Source organism: Pseudophryne corroboree, chromosome 6 (assembly GCF_028390025.1).
Source record: "Pseudophryne corroboree isolate aPseCor3 chromosome 6, aPseCor3.hap2, whole genome shotgun sequence".
Lineage (NCBI taxonomy): Eukaryota > Metazoa > Chordata > Amphibia > Anura > Myobatrachidae > Pseudophryne > Pseudophryne corroboree.
Genome location: NC_086449.1, coordinates 500,136,186 through 500,159,131, shown reverse-complemented (window position 1 = coordinate 500,159,131; position 22,946 = coordinate 500,136,186). Strand labels below are relative to the sequence as shown.

Below are 22,946 nucleotides of genomic sequence, written 5' to 3'. Positions count from 1 at the left end.
ATATGGACGAGATCGTCCATATTGGCCTGCATGCACAGCCGACGGGGCACCAGCGATGAACGAGCGTGGGGCCGCGCATCGTTCATCGCTGGTGCCTCCACACTCAAAGTTATGAACGGTATCTCGTTCATATCTTTGAGTGATATCGCCCAGTGTGTAGGGCCTATTAGTGTGCCCTGAGGACCGTGGTTGGGAATGCCTGCCCTAGAGTATCAGAATTTTTTTTTTTTTTTTCACGGCACCCCTAGGTCAAAAGTTTCTTATTGAGAAAATTTAGAACCTGTAATTTTGTCATCCTTAACCTCAGTTATGTGGTGAGGGACAGGAGTCACCTCTGTTTGTCCAAATATTTTATGATGGGAAGCCCCAACACTGGTTTTGCCTATTACAATAACCATAAATAATTTGAATTGATCCTGGACCGTAACCCAGGGCATCCCTGGAAGTGTCTCGAGGCACCTCAGGGTGCCTTAGCACCCAGTTTGTGACCCACTGGGTTAGGAGATCATGTTAGAATGATTCTAAAGCTGGTGTTGCCACCTCTCCTTGTCTTTTACCTCCTTTTGCAAAGATTAGAGTTTCAGGCTCTCTCGTAGTGCTTTGATGCAGATAGTGAGAAAAAATGTATTCAATTATTAAATAGTGTAAGCAGAAATTTTGTGGGTCAAACCAATCTTTCTATGCACTTTACGAATAGATTTCAAATTATTGTAAATATTTGTGATTTAAAATGCGTTTCTTTGATGTCCGTGGTTTCTACAGAAGTTTTACAAATGCCTCCTTGAACATGTTGGTTACGCTCTCTAATATGAATTGGACTGTTTATGCAAAGCCACTTTTTTTAACTGGCTAGATGCTCTAGGGCAGTGGTTTTCAAACTAGATTATCCTCACAGAATTAAAAGTGAAATAATTAGCTCCACCTGTGGATCTTTTAAAATGTATCCGTGAGAAATGAATACACCTGTGCACCTGCTAAGTGACCTGGAAAACAACTGTTGGGGGCTAAGGTTGATTGGTATTTGGCCATGCTAAAACTGTTGCACGGCATGCTGGGTTGTGTTGTTCAACAAAAGCTGAAGGGCCCCAGGTTCCCCACGCCTACTCTAGGGTATGGCTTAGCAAATGCTGTTAGAAATGGAAATTTTTGTTCAAATAGTTGTAAGAAAACTGCAGCTTCTTTGTCAGCATAGGCCACATAGCACAGGAAATCTTTTGAGGAAAAGTAAAAAGCTTGTCTCAACGTTTTAATAGTTTTCATAGTAGCAAAGCATTTTTGCTGAATGTGTTTTGATATATGGATTTTTTTATTCTATATCTGTATCTGTCATTTTAGTCTAGTCTGAAAGTATACATTAATGTTGTATTGATTAGTAGCATTGCTATCTGTATACAATTAATTAACAATTATTTCTTTTTTAGGGATTTAAGCCACAACAAACTGTCTTCAATCAAAGCTAGTTCAATGGACCACCTCTATAATCTGCGTGAATTGTAAGGGTTTTTTTTTTTGTGTGGTTTTTTTTAACTAGTCATTTGTTCAAGCTGGGAATATGTTATAGGTATATGCCAGTGGTCTCCAACCTTAATTGGGGTGTGAGCTACTTTCGGAAAATAAAACCTCTGAAGGAGCTACCCCCTCTCCCCAATGCGCGTGCATTCCTGCGAAAGTGGGTGTGGCCTCACAACTACAAGTAATGCCCCACACCGCGTAGTGCCAGATACACAAATAATGCCCCTCAGCAGTGCCAGATACACAAATAATGCCCCCACCAGTGCCCGATACAATTCCCAATCCCCCCCGCAGCGCCAGATAAAATGCCCCCCTTCCCCGCATTGTCCAGTGCAGTGCCCCACACAGTGCTAACACTTGCTGGCTTCTTCTACTGCCACCGGTGCTGCTCCTTCTGTATGAGGGACGGATGGGGAGGAGAGTGCAGCACGCACCTCTCCCGTGATGTCCGGAGAGCGGCTGCGGTGAGGGTGACAGCGTCTCTGGCGGTGGGCATTTAAAATATGGTGCCGATAAGTGAGCCAATCAGGTGCCGCCACTGCTGGTCCACGAGCTCTAAATGGCTGATTGCCAGCACAATATTAAAAATGAAGGGAGGAGGAGTGCCAGTGACTGCCCATGCGCTCTGTGAGCTACCGAAAATACTACGGCGAGCTACCGGTAGCTCGCAAGCTACGGGTTGGAGATCACTGGTATATGCTCTTATTATTTGTAATACTATAAGGGGAATTCCATTGTCTGCGAAAAATGGGTTTATATCGTGATTCGTGAAAACGGACCTATTCAATTAATTGCTAAGATTTGTTGATTATGAGTCTCCATAGGTTTAAGTTTATTTTCACCAGCTCAGGAGGTGGTGAAAATAAAACTTGGGGAAAATACCTATTTAAAGTAAAAATATTGGGACATGGTTCAGAACCACTGGAACACCCCACTTGATGACTAATTGGGTCAATAATAACATATGAAAACATGCAAAATGCAGGAAATTGGGGTACAAGGTTGGGACAGGAATATGGAGGTGCTTTGAGTGGGACAAGTGTTTTTAGGCTTGCAGGTAGGAGATATTGTTTTTTTTAGTTTTCATATTTCCCCCCCCCCCAGAAATTACCCAAATATTTACTAATACCTATTTTTATGTACCCCAAATTTAAGCAGAGCGTGTATTTTTTGCAGAAAAAAACTTGCTTTCTATAATATATATATTTTTTTTTATTTTTCACTGTATTGTAAAAATGCATATAACGGAAAGTGGGTACCTTACCGCTAGTTGGGATCCTGGATGTCACAATGCCGACACTGGGAATCTGACTAGCGCTGAAATATGGTGCTGGAATCCCGCCACCACTGTCTCTCCCTCTATGGGTGTCCACGTTACTCGTAGAGGGAGAATAAATCCTCTGGTGAGCCACTGTGCCCGCAGCGAGCCGGTGCTGGCATACCGGTGGCCGGGATCCTGCGGTCCGTAAACTGACAGGGTCCCGGCTGCCGGGATTACATACCGATATCCATGTAACAGCCGTTTGACACTTTTTAAGAACCACAAAATACTTCTGGTATCCGTTTGGATGGTCGTCCATGCTAAGGCCGACATGGCTTTTAAAAATATATAAAAAAAAAAAATATATATATATATATAATAATATTATTATTATTATTATTATTATTATTATTACTACTTTACCATCCATGTGGACTACGATTGGGAACAGTAACCTGCGCAGCGAGCCATGCAAGGGGATGCGGTAAACTAATTGGGGTTCCTAGTCATGTTACGGAAAAATTGACACCAAAAACCGTTAAAAATCCATGTCGACCTTTTCATGTGTCGACTATTAGTCCATGTTGACCATGTCTATGTCGACCTAATGAATCTCAACCTTAACATGGTCGACCATTCATACCAGAACTAATACTTTTATAATGGTGACTAATAGACTTCTGTAGTGTTATCCTAAATTAGTCTTATTTTGGGGGTAGAGGCAGATTTCCCCACTTTCACCTACACTTGATGCTAGTAGCGTCAGCGCTAATTATCATGCAAAAGTCATTTTAAAAATTCTAATTGGATTGTATATATGCGCGATATGTGCAAACAAAAATGATCTGTGATTAATTAGCGTGTTATTGATGACGATTAAATTCCCCCCTATGTATGAAAAGTTAAAGGTGTGTTTTTAGGGCATGTTGACACTGTAACAAGACCATTAGAAACCTTATATCCTATTTATTTATATTTGTTATGTATTTTCTTTTCTTCAAACAGGAGATTAAATAGAAATTACCTGAAGATCATTCCTAATCTTGGTCCTTTATCAGGAAATATCACACTCCTCTCCCTGTAAGTTATTTTATTCAGCCTTTATTTACGTTAAGAATTATTTTCATGTACATACGTTTACATTTCTGAACAGTCATTGAGGCACATGCATTACAACATTATTTTAGGGAGTGTAGTCATTTTTTTTTTTTTTTTTTTGAGATGGTTTATCACTAACAAGTGATTACTATGCATCCATACATGACAATTTTTATCTGACAGAGCAGGAATGCATTTGTACGGCATGCACTATATTACAGACTACTTTAATGCCCCACTCATATTCAAAAATACTGTTTTGACAAGAAAATATGGAGCCACTGTAGAAACTGTAACCGGTTTGTTGCTCTGTGTAAAGTGTTAACAAGATGTATAAAAAGAGAACACTAGAAATCCTTAATATTCATAGAAATGCAGCATGTCTAGGAAAATGTAGAACTACTAAATAAATTTGCATGTGCCAGATTCTAAATGCGCAAGACTGTTTTTCCTTTCCACCTGCAGAGAATGTGCCTGTTATATTTTCTCTGCTGCCTTTTATGGCTACTTTGAGTTTTAAAAAATATTGCTTAGGGGTAATTAGCCAGGTGTACATTTCTTATTTTACTGCGTGTTATGGCTACAATTGTTGGCTTCCTCCACTTATTAATTGAGTAGATGACTGAATTCTTTGGAGACATGCATTGGATAACAATACCAGTGGCCTAAGCAGAGAAACTTCAGTAGCACGTTTGCTATTATGTAATAAAACCGAAGTCATTATTGCTTTTAGCTGGCATATGTTCCTTACACTTGTTTTTAGTTTTTACCGTTTTAGTCATTCTTGGAGCTTGAATTTAAAAGAATTCCCAAAGATTAGTTATTTAAGAATGCTACGTATATAGTAGGAAACAGTCCAGAACTCCTTTATAATAACAGCAGGTCTCTGTGCCTGAATTAAACATAATAGCCAAGCAACAAATAAACACGCTCAATATAATATTAAGCACATGTTATAGTATATTTTGGACTGTGGGAGCAACCCAGAGCTCATTGGAACAGAATCATGCCATAAAGTAACTTGCTCACTTCTAGGTGGTCATTCCGAGTTGTTCACTCGCTAGCAGTTTTTAGCAGCCGTGCAAACGCTATGCCGCTTCCCACTGGGAGTGTATTCTAGCTTAGCAGAAGTGCGAACGAAAGGATCGCGAAGCAGCTACAAATTTTTTTTTGTGCAGTTTCAGAGTAGCTTCAGACCTACTCAGCGCTTGCGATCACTTCAGACCATTCAGTTCCTGATTTGACGTCACAAACACGCCCTGCGTTCGCCCAGCCACGCCTGCGTTTTTCCTGGCACGCCTGCATTTTTTCCAAACAGTCCCTGAAAACTGTCAGTTGACACCCAGAGACGCCCACTTCCTGTCAATCACTCTGCGGCCAGCAGTGTGACTGAAAAGCTTCGCTAGCCCTTGTGTGAAACTACATCGTTCGTTGTAATAGTACGACGCGTGTGCGCATTGCGCCGCATGCGCAGAAGTGCCGTTTTTTTGCCTGATCGCTGCGCAGCGACTGAAAGCAGCTAGCGAACAACTCTGAATGACCCCCCTAGTTCGTTGATCATCTATAAATTTCATATTGAACTACATATTTAAGTACTAAATGCATCTTAAAGTTTATTCAGATTTCAGTGTGAAAAGATATACAATGTATTCATTTATTTGTAGTGTTTAGTGCAGCACCTATAATGTGAATTTCTAGACGGCTGATTAATATCGTGCTATTTCTGGAATCGTTCTATTTGAGCACATTAGATCATGTTAATGTTTTGTGATACAGAATTCATTATCCATTCAGGCATTAAAAAAAAAAAAAAAATGTGTTTATAAAGAACGTGTTGCACAAAGGCGTCAGTCACCGTGCGCCAGTCTGGATTATAACTGATCACTTCAGGCTGCAATTTAGAGGGTGTGCAGTTCAGGAAATTGCTGGCCCCTGCTTGCTGTAACAAGCCATGCTGCAAAGGAAAGTTTATCACTTGAGTAATTTATGGGTTTAACGCCTTGTCAGTAATTACCTCCTTAATAAACCAGTATTGTGCCCTGCTGTTTTTGAACATTACTTTTTCGAGAAGATACACCTGTATCATTTATTACAATTTTGTGTGCCAAAATTGGTCTTAATTATGGTGTTAAAATAATAGTAATATTCCATCTGTAGTCATCCAGCTTTTTTTCATAACTGTTTTACTCCTAAACCGTTATTTAAATTGTGCAGGAAGACGCGGTCCAACATTTCCATTCCAAATGTGAACGACTCTGAAACACAGCTGTTCTAGCCAAGCTTTTTCTCTGGCTTTCAGGATTAGTTGCTTAAATTTTTCTCAAAACTTGTTAGCAAGTAATTTATGCTTAAACAGAGCTTTTAAGGCAGACCTAGTTTTGGGCGAATGGCTTCTTTTGTGCAGTCTAATTGTTGAACTAATTACAGACACCAAAACACATTTTGGTGTGTTCTGTTCTAGCCCGGATAACCTGAGCTACAACGGATCTTTTCTACATAAAATCCTTTTGCTGACTTATTAGAGCGGTATCCAATTAGCCAAGGTAATTTACCACGGTTAAGTGACTCGCCGGGGGCTATCCTATTAGCCCTGATGCCAGCACTTATCAGGGATGTGTGAAACTGAATCCCCTATAAGTAATCATTTGTTTTCCATGAACACTACCGCAGAAATGCCTAGGATCCGCAAAATGTCGCGGACCAATGTGTTTTTGCACGAAAAAGCTAAGCTTTCATACACTGTTTCTGAGAGGTTTTCTTCACATGAGCAAAAAGTTACTGATTGTGCGCTCTTATTGTGTCTTTGCAGCTGCTATATATTGTGAGCAGCACACCACCAGGTGAAAATCTATCTCTCAGACTTTATATAGAGACGGGTTGGGATTGTTTTGCTGGTGGTAGGGACCCCGGAGGTCAGCATACCGACCCCGGGATCCCGGCCGCCAGCAGAATTTTGACGGGGATGGGGCGAGCACAACGGAGCCCCTTGCGGGCTCCCTGCACTCGCCACAGGTTCTATTGTGCCGTGGATACCCACGAGTGGGAATAGTCTGTGCCATCGATCGGGATCCAGGCGTGTGAATCCTGACTGCCAGTCATGTGACCGGATCCTGAACGGATGCCCCCTGGCGTAGCGTTTCTTATGTGAAATTTCTCTGCGCATGCTCTTAAATCTTTTATGGTATGTGTGACTCTGCCACTTGTACATGGATGATCGAATAGGAGTGTTCTAACGTAGGCTGAGCACAGTAAGGCCATGTTTGTGCAACTGTGAACAGATGCAGACTGCAGTAAAGACACTTGTGCCTGAGAGAGCTGTATGATTTGTGGGAAGTGAGAGATAGGTGCATAGAGTGGATAGTGATGACGTACTCGGGACCAGCAAACGGCTTTAGACTGGCTGTTTTGCAATTATGCTTTATGTGTGGGTTTTTGGTAAGGATTTGGTGGTTTGCAAACAAGATGGGGAGTTGTTTCTGAATATTAGATAGTTTTGCTATTTGATTTTCATCAACATGGGTTTATTGTAAATAAAATAAATGGTTAAAAAATGGGTGCAAGTGGGACCTGAGTGTATGTAATGTTTTATCCCAGAGGTTTCAAGGCAAAATAAACAATTGCTTTTCCTTTAAACTTTTTTCACGATGGCATACCTTTCTAACGGGATGTAGTTATGTGACCAGCGGCCAGGAGACCGCCAGTCACATTTCCGACTGCTACATCCCGACCCCTGTAAATCCCGGCGGTTGGCATGCCGATTAGTATGGCCCACGAGGGGCTTGTTGCGCTCCCCCCCCCCCCCCCCCCCCCCTGCCGGCGGTCACTCATACCCAACCCCTTTCTAACAATCTGATCCACAAATATAAAATGTATTGCCCTCTCTGATAAACATTTGTTGCCTAATGGGCCCTACAGACTCTGCGACCCACCGCCGAGCTGCCCGACCGCCGATATGGTAGACGGGAAACCTGGCGGTGGGGGGGAGGTGACCACATCTCCCGGCTTCATAGCAGTGCAAGCTAATGTGGACGAGATTGTCCATATTGGCCTGCATGTATAAGCGACCTGGCACCAACGATGAACGAGTGCTTGGCCGCACATCGTTCATCGTTGGTGCATACACACTGAACAATATGAACGAGTTCTCATTCATTAATGAACGAGAACGTTTATATCGTTCACTTAAATCTTTCAGTGTGTAGGGCCCATAACTCCTAAAGTATAATTTTGCAGATGGCATTGTACAAATCCACCTGTCAGATTAGTACAGGATTTGTTGAAAGTGCTGAAATGTGACAGCAGAACTAATCAACACCTAAAATATTACTGATGTTGAAAGTTGCCTAGCTAATTGGAATATATACATTGGTGTGTACTTTGATTGCATTCAACTTCTATATTCATTTGTTTTTTTGTTTTCAGGGCAAACAACAAGATTGATTTAATTTTACCAGAACATCTGGAACCTTACGAATCATTGGAAACCTTAGATTTGAGTAACAATTTTATTAAAGAACTAAAAACACCATCCTTTCCTGTTCTGAGACTCAAATACCTGTGAGTGATTTCAATGGGCAACCTAATATTTATTATGCATAAAGATGAATATGTTTGTGCATTCAAGATTTTTCATGGTGTATATGGTTTAAGAACACCTAACACAGTTTTTTTTTTTTTTTTTTCCCATTTTTTTTTTTTACATTTTATTTTGCTAGAGAAATTGGCTTCTATTTGGTTACCTTTTTTCATATATTTAATTATTTTTTTTGTACTCCTTTTTATCTTCTGTGATGCTAAAAAAAAAATCTCTAGTGTAGCTTTTTAATGTAGGAAATATGGACCCTACACACTTGCCGATATGAACAATCTCGTTCAGTAATGAACAATAAATTGTTCAGATCGCTCTGTGTAGGCATGAACGATACGCAGCCCCACGGTCGTTCATCGTTGGTGCCGGGTCGTTTATGCCTGCAAGCCAATCTGGACAATATCATCCATATTAGCATGCAGGGCTATGGGGCCTGGTGATGTCTGGGAGTGAAGAAACTTCACTCCCCCCGTCACCGCCCTGCCGCCGGGTCGGGCACCTCGGCGGCAAATCGTCAAATGTGTAGGGGGCTATAGTTTGATTCTGTAATGGCATTGGGAACAGCAACATCTATACTTTAAAGACATATGTTTTATTGTACTCTGCAACAGTTAAGAATACATGCCACAGTATCTTCCGTTTTGGTGTTTTTTAATCTAACTTTTTCCCCCTTTTATATTTTTATTTATTTATTTTTTCTAGGTACATAAATAAAAATGTAATAACATCCATGGAATCTGGTGCATTCAACAACTTATCTGCTACTTTACAAGTGTTAAAGCTCAATAAAAACCGGATTGGCCACATCCCACCAAAGATGTTTAAACTTTCCAATTTGCAGCATCTGTAAGTATATACCCAATGTGTAATGTAACTTGCCTCCAGAGAATTTGCCGTTGTATGCATTGTAGTACTTTGAACTGCCAACCTTTTATAAACGTTTGGTTAAAAAACCCAAGTGGGGTTTAATTTAGTGACTATTATTATTGCAGAACTGTATTATACCAGGCGTTTCTGTTTTATGTCACAGGGAGCTGAAGCGTAACCGGATGAAACACATTGATGGACTCACTTTCCAGGGTCTTGATGCCTTAAAGTCTTTGAATATTCAAAGAAATGGAATCACACGGCTTATGGATGGAGCCTTCTGGGGATTGAGTAATATGGAAGTTCTGTAAGTACCTTTGTTAGGACAGAATATTGATCTATTTGTACAGGCATGTGGCAGGGTTGACCCAACCAGTACAAGTTTTCTTTAATCCAAAGAAATGCAGTATTTTTTTCCATTAAAATTGCTTCAGGCCAGAGTTGCCAGGGTTTTCAACCTAATTGGGCCACAAAATGATTTATTTTACAATTTTAAGTTGTATGTACTGGTTTTAATGTGGAAGCTGAAACAGTTGCCTGTCTGAGACCTACAAAGCTCACGTCAAATTTGTGAAATACATTTTTATGAATTCAATTATGCATGTATTTTTTTATTTAAATGTTACATAAGTGTTTTAAACTACAGTAGTTTATATTGTCTTTACATATAATGGGAATTTCACTACACTGATCAAGGCTAATCTATTAGGTTGCTATGATGTGCTATTTAATTAATTTATTCAGTGGCAGCTTATTGCACAACATTGTCCAGAGTAAATAATACATACAGGGTATATAGGTGGCACATTGGTTAGTATTGCACTTGGGCCACGGGTTCTGTGTGGGCCAATGCACCGTCTGTGGAAGTTTTATGTTCTCCCCGTATGCATTTCCTACAGGTACAGTTTCCACCCACCAGCAAAAAAAAACAAACCAAATACTTATACTTGGTAGGGCTACTGTGTGTCTTTGTGGTAATGTTTTAAGAACTTGAACCATGAACTCCAGTGGTGCAAGCCAGTGGGTACTATAAATAAAATGTAATTTTAACAATTGCCATGATTTAGCATTTAAACCTAAAGAAGAAAAAAAACAACCCACTAACACAAGGGGTGGGATGTACTAATCATCCCGCCATATATCGGATACATACCAGTGTTATTAAAATCACAAAGGACCACTCTTCCAATAAGAGTTTGTCCTTTGCGATAGGACTTCCGGGTTAGGCCCGGGAAGTTCTTCTGCGCATGTACAGGGTGGCACAGCTGCTGCGGAGTGCTGGGAGGGATCAGATTGGGAAATGTTAAAAGAAGCCCATAGGCTTCTATTGGATAATGCCACATAAAGATGGCAGTACCCACTGGGTCCACGCTCCGGAATGATTTGCTTTCTGAAGCCTGGTACATCTGGAAATGCAGTAAAAACTCAGAAAACTGGAGTTTTGGCTGCATTTCTGACTAGGACATTCAGACGAAGATCTTGATGTCTAATAATATGATCAATATTTAATATCATGGCACAAATATTTTCATTTAAAGTTTGAAATCCTTTCCTAAGAAAATATAATGCTTCTGAGATATTTTGGATATAGCAAACTAGGAGGTGCCGCTACAACGCAAACAGACTTTGTTGTGGCCTAGTGATGATAGAAATCTTTAGAGCCGTCTTTGGAATGTTTTCAAACTTTATCTAAGTATCAGATGAAATGATCTGTCTGCGCACTGGTAGAACAATACTTTCTTCGTATCTTTTTAGTGACCCGACATGTTATGGCAAAAGATCGTATTATTAAAAATGTAAAAAACAACTGCTTTAAAAGAGAACAGAGATGGATTCTTGTGTCACATGTTCAGTCAGCAGTCAGTTCATTTTACGTTTGCATATTTCCATTTTTTTAGGCAGTTGGATCACAATAATCTCACAGAGATTAGCCGAGGCTGGTTGTATGGCTTGCTTATGCTGCAGCACCTCTATCTCAGCCAGAATGCCATCAGCAAGATCAGCCCTGATGCCTGGGAGTTTTGCCAAAAACTCAGTGAGCTGTAAGTAGCTTTTATTTAGTTCCAATCTTTAGTACAGATTTCATGCCAAAACATGAGTTTCTTACCACAGAGTTGAAGAAATATTTTTATTTTTTTTAGAACAGTCCTACTTTTTTTTTTTTTATATATATAAATCTGCACTTAGCCTTATTTTGTTATACAGACCTGCTTTATATAAAACATTGTTTTAATTAAGAATGTTCAGTGTGAAAATGTATGTGTATCTCCTATACTATGTATAATTTAATTGTTCACATTGTGAATAACAAGCTGCTATTTGTTTTTTTTATTGCAGAGATTTAACTTTCAATAAACTAACAAAATTAGATGTGTCGAGTTTTATGGGCTTAAACATACTTGGTCAACTATTAATAGGAGAAAACCAAATTAGTAATATTGCCGATGGTGCTTTCCATGGACTGTCTACTTTGAACACATTGTGAGTGTCTTTTGATATTACAATCATGTGGGGTTTTTTTTTTTTTAATGATGTGGAATACCTCTGTGTTCTCAACAATGGCAGTTCTAGGAAGTATTGGGTATTGTAAGGATACGGAGATCAATGAGAGAGCTCATGCTGACCATAGATTTGATTTGCAAATAAAATCTTGTCTAGAAGTAATCAATGTGATCCTGTATGCGTCTCAATCAGTGTGTACAGCTAGTAACCTTTACAATTGTGAACTACATTGAACCTTAATAAAACTAGTTCTTTATATATAGCACTGTTCTCCCAATCTGACTCTGCTTTACATTTGTATTTAAATAAACACAAGATACAAAATACAGTTAAATATTTGTTAAATATTGAATCATAAAAAGTTGTGCTTTTGCTGTTACTGCTGCTATACCTTGGCCTCCTCACAGTACTGTAGAAATGTACACCTGACTTTGTAACAATTGTCAGTTTGAAGCGGTTATCCCGTTGCATATGACCTAATGAGATTCATTTAATAAAAAAAAAGCTCCATACACAACAGAATGAATAATATGGAAATTGGATGATTTGGAGCCTCAAGTATATGCTGTGGACCCATTATTTAGTTACTTATATATCACATATTCCGTAGCGCTGTAAAGAGAATATTTGGCCATTTACATCATTCCCTGCCCCATGTACATGCACACACATTCATGGGGTTCAGTAGGATTTACCGGTTGGGATGCTGGCCGTCTGTATACAGACAACAGCATCTAGGCTGTCAGTATGCCGGGGTGGGGCGAGCACAAAGCCACGCTGCGGGCTAGCTACAGCTTCTGTTCTCACTCTATGGGTGTCGTGGACACCAACAAGTGGGAATAGCCCCTGTGATCTGGGATTCGGGCTCTCTGTATTGTCAGCAGTCGGGATGCCAGCGTCTGTATCCGGGAAATTAGCTGTATCCCCATTCATGCTAGAGTTAATTTTGTTGGGAGCTAATTAACCTACCAGAATATTTTTGGATTGTGGTAGCTATTTAACCTACCAGTATATTTTGGGAGCACCAGGAGGAAACCCAGCAAGCACAGAGAGAATATACAAACTCCACACAGTTCGGTGCACCTTTTTATCTTTAGTTCCCATAATTTCTATGTGAATGTGCTATTTAAGAAAACAAAATCGTCCAGATTCAAAGTAGGTTTAAATAATTATTACCTTCGTCTGTGGCCTTTGTTGTACAAGCTGCTGTTAAAGGGACCAGTGAAAAGTTAAGAGGAGGAGCTATGCTAAATGCTAGTAAATATACATTGTTCTACACTCCAAAGAACTCGCCAGGGGGGAAGCAATCATGGGTATCATTTGTTATGTAAGTGAGGTCATCTAAGGGCAGATGCTGGTCTGTTCCAAGATCTAGTGATCATTCTCTTTGCCTCTGGTTATACAACCTCACCTCTTGCTGTTGGAGTAAATAAACTTTTGGAGTCAATACTTTATATAGTATACATATTATCCAGCATATCTAAACACACCATTTTTTTTTTTTATTTTTTTTTTACAACAGAGATCTACAGAATAATGAAATTTCTTGGACCATTGAAGATATGAATGGAGCATTTTCTGGACTAGAAAAACTTAAAAGGCTGTAAGCAATTTAGTATTCTTATGTAATTACATTGTTATAAAAATGCATTTCATACATAAAGCTTTTGACTTTTATTACCTGAGATTTCTAGTGAATTTATTTATTTTTAAATACATTTTGTCATCACTTTAAAAAAAAAAAAAAATCTTGTTTTTAATTTAAGGATGCTTCAGGGTAATCGGATAGGATCGATAACAAAAAAGGCATTTTCGTGGTTGGATACGCTTGAGTACTTGTAAGTAATTGCTTTCTATTTATGTCACCATTTCACTTTTGAACAAGAGGAAACCTGTTTCTAGTTGGAAAAAAGAGTATAGTCCAAATTTTTTATTTTTTTTTGCACTTGACTCAAATGTATTTCAAATGTGTACTCACTGATTCTTTCTTGAATACATGACACACAGGGACTGATGCAGAGTTGAATATACATATGTTTGCAGAGCGTATCTTCAGGGCTGCTCTGCCGGGCCCCGGTACTTAGAGGGGGTGTGGCCATAACCCCTCCTTATCAGATTGAAAGGGGGGTGCCGGTGGTTTAGGGCAGGTTGGGGCACATCATGTAGGGAGAGAGGACTGACTGCTGCCGCAGGTGCCCCTCTCCCCAGCCCAGCACACAACAGCGGGTGCAGCAAACTTTCTCCCTATCTGAAGTTCAAAGTGCAGGTTAAGTGGGTGATACAGACACAGGCCCTTCCAACAGGCCTGGGTAAAGAGTGCCTGCTCACCGCCCTTTTCCCTGTTGGCCCTGCGTATCTTTGGTGTTTTCACACTTGTGCATGTTCCGCAGAACAGGACATACTTAAGTACGGACAGTGCTGAGTACACTTTTCAGTTGTATCTCCACTTGCGACTGAAGCGGCATAACTGGGGTAATATGGTATTATGTAGCCAAAGTTCAGGGCAGGAAATTGTAGTCTATTTGGAGTTGGATTGCTTTATAAATATTTGTGCTTACAAAGAATGTTGTTTGCACCAGGGTTTGACTGGTGTAAGTTTCTTGATGATTTAAAGTATCAAATGAAGCCTACATATAGGGGACAGGGGCACCACAAAATGCATACAATCTGTATACGTTTAGAAAATACACCTCTGTGCACACAGTGGGGGAGCAATTAAATCCCACTTACGTTCAGCTCCTGCATTAAGCCTTTAAAGTGGAAGATCTGGTGAAGCCTCACAAAATAATGCTTCTCTCCCAGGCTGGTCTACACTAGAAACATCCCTGTCAATAACATCACTTTTTGAGAGTCATTACAGTAGAGCTTTTTATACTGTGTTAGCTATTCATTCAGTCCTTGTCCTCCAGTAGTGGCTTATGCAGTGCAAATCTGTAGTGGTTGTCTAATCCAGTGGTTCTCAACCTCTATCCTCAAGTACCCCCAACAGTTTGTTTTCCAGGTCACCTAGCTGGTGCACAGGTGTGTTCATTACTCACTGACACATTATAAAAGACCCACAGGTGGAGCAAATTATTTCACTTGCAATCCTGTGAGGAGACCTGGAAAACATGAACTGTTGGGGGTGCTTGAGGACCGCGGTTGAGAACCACTGGCCTAAACTCAACTGTGAAATACTTGGTGCCAGATGTAGACTATCATTTCTCCCTTTGGGGGATATCCAATTAGCCCCGATAAGCCGGTGCGTGCTGCAGCTTATCAGGGATTTTGTTCACCTGCCTCCGGCAGGCGAAGCAGAATCCCTGGAAACAGCCCCACTTTCGTCTGAAAATGGGGCTGTTTCACATGAAAACACACAGGTTTCACTGAACCTGTGTGTTTTCGGGAGAGAGGTTTTTTTTTTTTGTTTTTTTTGTTTTTTACCGGTGATCAATAGCCTGTGTAAAATAAATAAATAAAATCAGCGAAACATCGGAAAAAAGTCAGAAAGAACGTCCGTTTTTCGGACCCGAAGTTTTACCGGGGGTAATTGGATATCCCCCATAGTGTGGTCATATGTTTCTAAATTCTAGTGGTGTGACATTAGTTTTACTTGAAAGCCTGATTTCTATACTGTATAATTATGTGTAAACTTAACAATATATTCTTTATGTATAGGGATCTAAGCAACAATGCTATTGTGTCAATGCAGAGTAATGCATTTTCTCAGATGAAGAAGCTCCAGCAACTGTAAGTTGATATATATTATAACTTATTAGAGTACTTTTAGGCCTTTTCCTGGAGAGCTGGGTTATTCCATTGTTTTTAAAGTATACAGTAAAGAGTTTAGCCTTTTTTACATAGATTCTACGAAAGTATATTCGCCTTAGCTGACAAAGGTTCATAGTTCCCAAGCGGTGGTACTCGTGTTAGCTGTGTAGTATTCTGCATTACTAGCCATTTATTCCCATGCATTTACTTAGTTTGTCCAATTGCTTAAACATAGAGAGCAGTTCTGAAGGTAAAATCCATAACTCCGTTTAATGTGCTTTTATAAATTCAGTAACCATAATTAATGCTCTCTGTGGCCTGCCTTTTTCATATGAGAATCCCCTTAACAGCAGTCATTTCTGTAACCACCCTAGATATTTATTAATTCTGTAACTTGCGTCTATATTTTTGTTTTTATACAGTCATCTTAACACTTCAAGTCTTTTATGCGATTGTCAGCTAAAATGGCTTCCTCAATGGTTAACTGAACATAAATTGCAAACCTTTGTAAATGCAAACTGTGCGCATCCCCAAAGTCTCAAAGGCAGAAGTATCTTTGCTGTGAGTGCTGACAGCTTTGTATGTGGTAAGTTATTGTTTGTTTTTTTTGTTTGTTTTTTTTTAGAACATGTTCACTTTTAATTTTTTTGGGTTTTTTATTTTCAGTTTGAATTTGCTATTCAAAATTTTGAAGTGGATATTGCTGCATCACTTTTTTTTTTGCGTACTCAGAATGTGTGTTTTTTTCATCCATAAAACACATTCTTATAACGAGGAAAAATAAGTGAATAAAGTTCAGAATCGCGTCAGATGTTAACGTAGCCTGTTTATAAACCCCAGCTTTGAAATGCACACCAATCTTATCTGTTTGAGGGGCTGAGTTTTAATTGTAATAAGATCTCCATCATAGGAGCTAAGGTGTGTGTGTGTGTGTGTGTGTGTGTGTGTGTGTGTGTGTGGTTTTTTTGGGTTTTTTTTTTTTTTTTTGAGGCGTGCTCCCATAATCCTTCCCCAATATGACTGATGAATGCCAGGCATAGGCATAGTTGTGGCAGCACAAATATTGTGAGGCTCAAGCACCCACAGTGATGGCTACTATGTTCACTATTAAACACAGGCACTAAATGAGGGGCTGGCTGGCAACTTGCCTGGGGGCAAATGCAGTCAAGTGGCCCCAGCCTTTCTACCAGCGCATGGCAGCAACAAAATGGATGTGACCAAAAAACTGCAGGAATGGTTTATCTGATGATCCCTTCAATTGCATCTCGTTGCCCTCTCCATTGCGTTCATATTGCCCCCTACATAGCTCCGTTATTACCCCTTCATGGCTGTCTTTGTCAAGCCATGCCTGATTGTCCCCTCTGTCGGTCTCTCATTTTCCCCTCCATAGCTCTCTATTACAGGTTGAGTATCCCATATCCAAATATTCCGAAATACTGACTTTTTTGAGTGAGAGTGAGATCGTGAAATCTTTGTTTCTCTAACGTCCTAGTGGATGCTGGGGACTCCGTCAGGACCATGGGGAATAGCGGGCTCCGCAGGAGACAGGGCACATCTAAAAAGCTTTTTAGGTCACATGGTGTGTACTGGCTCCTCCCCCTATGACCCTCCTCCAAGCCTCAGTTAGGTTTTTGTGCCCGTCCGAGAAGGGTGCAAACTGGATGGCTCTCTTAAGGAGCTATTTAGTAAAGTTTTTTTTTAGGTTTCTAATCAGTGATTCCTGCTGGCGACAGGATCACTGCAACGAGGGACTTAGGGGAGAGACTGGCAACTCACCTGCGTGCAGGAGGATTGAAGTCTTAGGGGTATATGCAATAGCGGGCGAATTGCAAAAAAAGGCGAATTCCGGAACGTTTTCGCCTCAAAAAATCAATTCGCCTATGCAGTGCAGTACTTTTTCGCAAAAAAACGGCCCGTCAAAATTCGCCTTTTCTCTATCGTCCTAAGTGGATGCTGGGGTTCCTGAAAGGACCATGGGGAATAGCGGCTCCGCAGGAGACAGGGCACAAAAAAGTAAAGCTTTTACCAGATCAGGTGGTGTGCACTGGCTCCTCCCCCTATGACCCTCCTCCAGACTCCAGTTAGATTTTTGTGCCCGGCCGAGAAGGGTGCAATCTAGGTGGCTCTCCTAAAGAGCTGCTTAGAGAAAGTTTAGCTAGGTTTTTTATGTTACAGTGATTCCTGCTGGCAACAGGATCACTGCAGCGAGGGACTGAGGGGAGAAGGAGTCAACTCACCTGCGTGCAGGATGGATTGGCTTCTTGGCTACTGGACATCAAGCTCCAGAGGGACGATCACAGGTACAGCCTGGATGGTCACCGGAGCCGCGCCGCCGGCCCCCTTGCAGATGCTGAAGACAGAAGAGGTCCAGAATCGGCGGCTGAAGACTCCTGCAGTCTTCTAAAGGTAGCGCACAGCACTGCAGCTGTGCGCCATTTTCCTCTCAGCACACTTCACACAACAGTCACTGAGGGTGCAGAGCGCTGGGGGGGGCGCTCTGAGAGGCAAATAAAAACCTTATTAGAGGCAAAAAATACCTCACATATAGCCCACAGAGGCTATATGGAGATATTTAACCCCTGCCTAACTTCAAAAATAGCGGGAGACGAGGCCGCCGAAAAAGGGGCGGGGCCTATCTCCTCAGCACACAGCGCCATTTTCTCTCACAGAAAAGCTGGAGAGAAGGCTCCCAGGCTCTCCCCTGCACTGCACTACAGAAACAGGGTTAAAACAGAGAGGGGGGGCACTGATTTTGGCGATATTGTGTATATATAAAAGATGCTATAAGGGAGAAACACTTATATAAGGTTGTCCCTATATAATTATAGCGTTTTTGGTGTGTGCTGGCAGACTCTCCCTCTGTCTCCCCAAAGGGCTAGTGTGGGTCCTGTCCTCTGTCAGAGCATTCCCGGTGTGTGTGCTGTGTGTCGGTACGTGTGTGTCGACATGTATGAGGACGATGTTGGTGAGGAGGCGGAGAAATTGCCTGTAATGGTGATGTCACTCTCTAGGGAGTCGACACCGGAATGGATGGCTTATTTAGAGAATTACGTGAGAATGTCAACACGCTGCAAGGTCGGTTGACGACATGAGACGGCCGACAATCTATTAGGACCGGTCCAGGCGTCTCAGAAACACCGTCAGGGGTTTTAAAAACGCCCATTTACCTCAGTCGGTCGACACAGACACAGACACGGACACTGAATACAGTGTCGACGGTGAATAAACAAACGTATTTCTCATTAGGGCCACACGTTAAGGGCAATGAAGGAGGTGTTACGTGTTTCTGATACTACAAGTACCACAAGAAAGGGTATTATGTGGGAGTGAAAAAACTACCTGTAGTTTTTCCTGAATCAGATAAAATAAAATGAAGTGTGTGATGATGCGTAGGGTTACCCCGATAGCAAATATTGGCGTTATACCCTTTCCCGCCAGAAATTAGGGTACGTTGGGAAACACCCCTTAGGGTGATAAGGCGCTCACACGCTTATCAAGTGGCGTTACCGTCTCCAGATACGGCCGCCCTCAAGGAGCCAGCTGATAGGAAGCTGGAAAAATATCCTAAAAAGTATATACACACATACGGTGGTTATACTGCGACCAGCGATCGCCATCAGCCTGGAGATGCAGTGCTGGGTTGGCTTGGTCGGATTCCCTGACTGAAAATATTTTATTCATGTAGAGCATTTAATAGGATGCATTCTATATATATGTATGTGAGATGCACAGAGGGATATTTGCTCTCTGGCATCAAGATAAGTGCGTTGTCCATATCTCCCAGAAGATGTCAGGGACACGACAGTGGTCAGGTGATACAGATCCCATACGGCAGATGGAAGTATTGCTGTATAAAGGGAAGGAGTTATTTGGGGGTCGGTCCATCGGACCTGGGGACCACAGCAACAGCTGGGAAATCCAACCTTTTTTTACCCCAAGTTACATCTCAGCTAAAAAAGACACCGTCTTTTCAGCCTCAATCTTTCCTTTCCCATGAGGGCATGCAGGCAAAAGGCCAGTCATATCTGCCCAGACATAGAGGTAAGGGAAGTAGACTGCAGCAGGCAGCCCTTTCCCAGGAAAAGAAGCCCTCCACCGCGTCTGCCAAGTCCTCAGCATGACGCTGGGGCCGTGCAAGCGGACTCAAGGTGGGGGGGTAGTCTCAAGAGTCTCAGGGCGCAGTGGGATCACTCGCAAGTTGACCCCTAGATCGTACGAGTATTATCCCAGGGGTAAAGATTGGAGAGTCGAGACATCTTCTCCTCGCAGCTTCCTGAAGTCTGCTTTACCAACGGCTCCCTCCGACAGGGAGGCAGCATTGGAAACAATTCACAAGCTGTATATCCAGCAGGTGATAATCAAAGTACCCCTCCTACGACAAGGAAAAGGGTATTATTTTTCCACACTATATTGTGGTACTGAAGCCAGACGGCTTGGTGACACATAGTCTAAATCTAAAATGTTTTGAACACTTACATAAAAGGTTCAAATCGAGATAAAGTCACTCAGAGCAGTGATAGCGAACCGGAAAAAAGGGGACTATATGGTGTCCCTGGACATCAAGGATTACCTCCATGTCCAAAATTTGTCCTTCTCATCAAGGGTACCTCTGGTTCGTGGTACAGAACTGTCAATATCAGTTCAGACGATGCCGTTGAATTATCCACGGCACCCCGGGCCTTTTTACCAAGGTAATGGCCGAAAAGATGTTTCTTCAAAGAAAAAAGGCATCTAAATTATCCCTTACTTGCACGACCTAAAAAGGGCAAGTTCCAGAGAACAGTTGGAGGTCGGAAGAGCACTATCTAAAGTAGTTCTTCGACGGCACGACTGGATTCTAAATATTCCAAGAATCGCAGCTGTTTTCCGACGATACGTCTGCTGTTCCTAGGGATGATTCTGGACACGGTTCAGAAAAAGGTTTTTCTTCCCGAGGAAAAAGCCAAGGAGTTATCCGACCTGTCAGGAACCTCCTAAAACCAGGAAAGGTGTCTGTACATCAATGCACAAGAGTCCTGGGAAAAATGGTGGCTTTTTACGAAGCAATTCCATTCGGCAGATTCCATGCAAGAATTTTCCAAAGGGATCTGTTGGACAAATGGTCAGGGTCGCATCCTCAGATGCACCTGCGAATAACCCTGTCGCCAAGGACAAGGGTATATCTTCTGTGGTGGTTGCAAAAGGCTCATCTATTGGAGGGCCGCAGATTCGGCATACAGGATTGATCCTGGTGACCACGGACGCCAGCCTGAGAGGTTGGGGAGCAGTCACACAAGGAAGAAACTTCCAGGGGGTATGGACGAACCTGGAAAAGTCTATTCACATAAACATTCTGGTACTAAGAGCAATCTAAAATGCTCTAAGCCAGGCGGAACCACTCCTGCAAGGAAAACCGGTGTTGATTCAGTCGGACAACATCACGGCGGTCGCCCATGTAAACAGACAGGGCGGCACAAGAAGCAGGAGTGCAATGGCAGAAGCTGCCAAGATTCTTCGCTGGGCGGAGAATCACGTAATAGCACTGTCAGCAGTGTTCTTCCCGGGCGTGGACAACTGGGAAGCAGACTTCCTCAGCAGACACGATATTCACCCGGGAGAGGGGGGTCTTCATCCAGAAGTCTTCCACATGCTAATAAACTGTTGAGAAAGACCAATGGTAGACATGATGGCGTCTCGCCTCAACAAGAAACTGGACAAGTATTGCGCCAGGTCAAGAGATCCACAGGCAATAGCTGTGGACGCACTGGTAACACCTTGGGTGTACAAATCAGTATATGTGTTTCCTCCTCTGCCTCTCATACCAACGGTATTGAAGATTATACGGTGAAGAGGAGTAAGAACAATACTAGTGGCTCCGGATTGGCCAAGAAGGACTTGGTACCCGGAACTTCAAGAGTTGGTCACGGACGACCCGTGCCCTCTACTTCTGAGAAGGGACCTGCTACAACAGGGTCCCTGTCTCTTTCAAGACTTACCGCGGCTGCGTTTGACGGCATGGCGGTTGAACGCCAGATCCTAAAAGGGAAAGGCATTCCAGAAGAAGTCATTCCTACCTTGATTAAGGCAAGGAAGGAAGTCACCGCGAAACATTATCACCGCATTTGGCGAAAATATGTCGCGTGGTGCGAGGATCGGAGTGTTCCGACGGAGGAATTTCAACTGGGTCGTTTCCTACATTTCCTACAATCAGGATTGTCTATGGGTCTCAAATTGAGATCTATTAAGGTTCAAATTTCGGCCCTGTCAATATTCTTCCAAAAAGAATTGGCCTCAGTTCCTGAGGTACAGACTTTTGTTAAAGGAGTACTGCATATACAGCCTCCTGTGGTGCCTCCGGTGGCACCGTGGGATCTAAATGTAGTTTTAGATTTCCTCAAATCCCATTGGTTTGAACCATTGAATAAGGTGGATTTTAAATATCTCACATGGAAAGTGACTAAGTTACTGGCCCTGGCTTCCGCCAGGAAAGTATCTGAATTGGCGGCTTTATCTTATAAAAGCCCTTATCTAATCTTCCATTCGGATAGGGCAGAACTGAGGACTCGTCCGCATTTTCTCCCTAAGGTGGTATCAGCGTTTCACCTGAACCAACCTATTGTGGTGCCTGCGGCCACTGGCGACTTGGAGGACTCCAAGTTGTTGGACGTTGTCAGAGCCTTAAAAATATACATTTCAAGGACGGCTGAAGTCAGAAAATCTGACCCGCTGTTGATACTATATGCACCCAACAAGTTGGGTGCCCCTGCTTCTAAGCAGACGATTGCTCGTTGGATTTGTAACACAATTCAACTTGCTCATTCTGTGGCAGGCCTGCCACAGCCTAAATCTGTTAAGGCACATTCCACAAGGAAGGTGGGCTCATCTTGGGCGGCTGCCCGAGGGGTCTCGGCATTACAATTCTGCCGAGCAGCTACGTGGTCGGGGGAAAACACGTTTGTAAAATTCTACAAATTTGATACCCTGGCAAAAGAGGACTTGGAATTCTCTCATTCGGTGCTGCAGAGTCATCCGCACTCTCCCGCCCGTTTGGGAGCTTTGGTATAATCCCCATGGTCCTTTCAGGAACCCCAGCATCCACTTAGGACGATAGAGAAAATAAGAATTTACTTACCGATAATTCTATTTCTCGGAGTCCGTAGTGGATGCTGGGCGCCCATCCCAAGTGCGGATTATCTGCAATACTGTACATAGTTATTGTTAACAAATTCGGGTTATATTGTTAAGGAGCCATCTTTAAGAGGCTCTTTCTGTTATCATACTGTTAACTGGGTTTAGATCACAAGTTGTACGGTGTGATTGGTGTGGCTGGTATGAGTCTTACCCGGGATTCAAATTGCCTCCCTTATTGTGTACGCTCGTCCGGGCACA

General features: G+C 42.1%; 1 protein-coding gene across 3 annotated transcripts in view; it reads left to right on the top strand.

The window, feature by feature from the left end:
* Positions 1-22,946, top strand: part of LRIG3 (leucine rich repeats and immunoglobulin like domains 3) — a 73,957-nt gene that overhangs the window by 31,598 nt on the left and 19,413 nt on the right. For all 3 annotated transcript variants that reach the window (XM_063927370.1, XM_063927369.1, XM_063927368.1), the window contains exons 2-12: positions 1,422-1,493; positions 3,779-3,853; positions 8,294-8,428; positions 9,162-9,305; positions 9,490-9,633; positions 11,225-11,368; positions 11,664-11,807; positions 13,351-13,431; positions 13,595-13,666; positions 15,486-15,557; positions 16,001-16,164. In XM_063927370.1, the coding sequence (XP_063783440.1) occupies positions 1,465-1,493; positions 3,779-3,853; positions 8,294-8,428; positions 9,162-9,305; positions 9,490-9,633; positions 11,225-11,368; positions 11,664-11,807; positions 13,351-13,431; positions 13,595-13,666; positions 15,486-15,557; positions 16,001-16,164 (1,204 nt within the window). In that variant the 5' untranslated portion in view covers positions 1,422-1,464. The remainder of the gene's footprint in view (positions 1-1,421; positions 1,494-3,778; positions 3,854-8,293; positions 8,429-9,161; positions 9,306-9,489; positions 9,634-11,224; positions 11,369-11,663; positions 11,808-13,350; positions 13,432-13,594; positions 13,667-15,485; positions 15,558-16,000; positions 16,165-22,946) is intronic.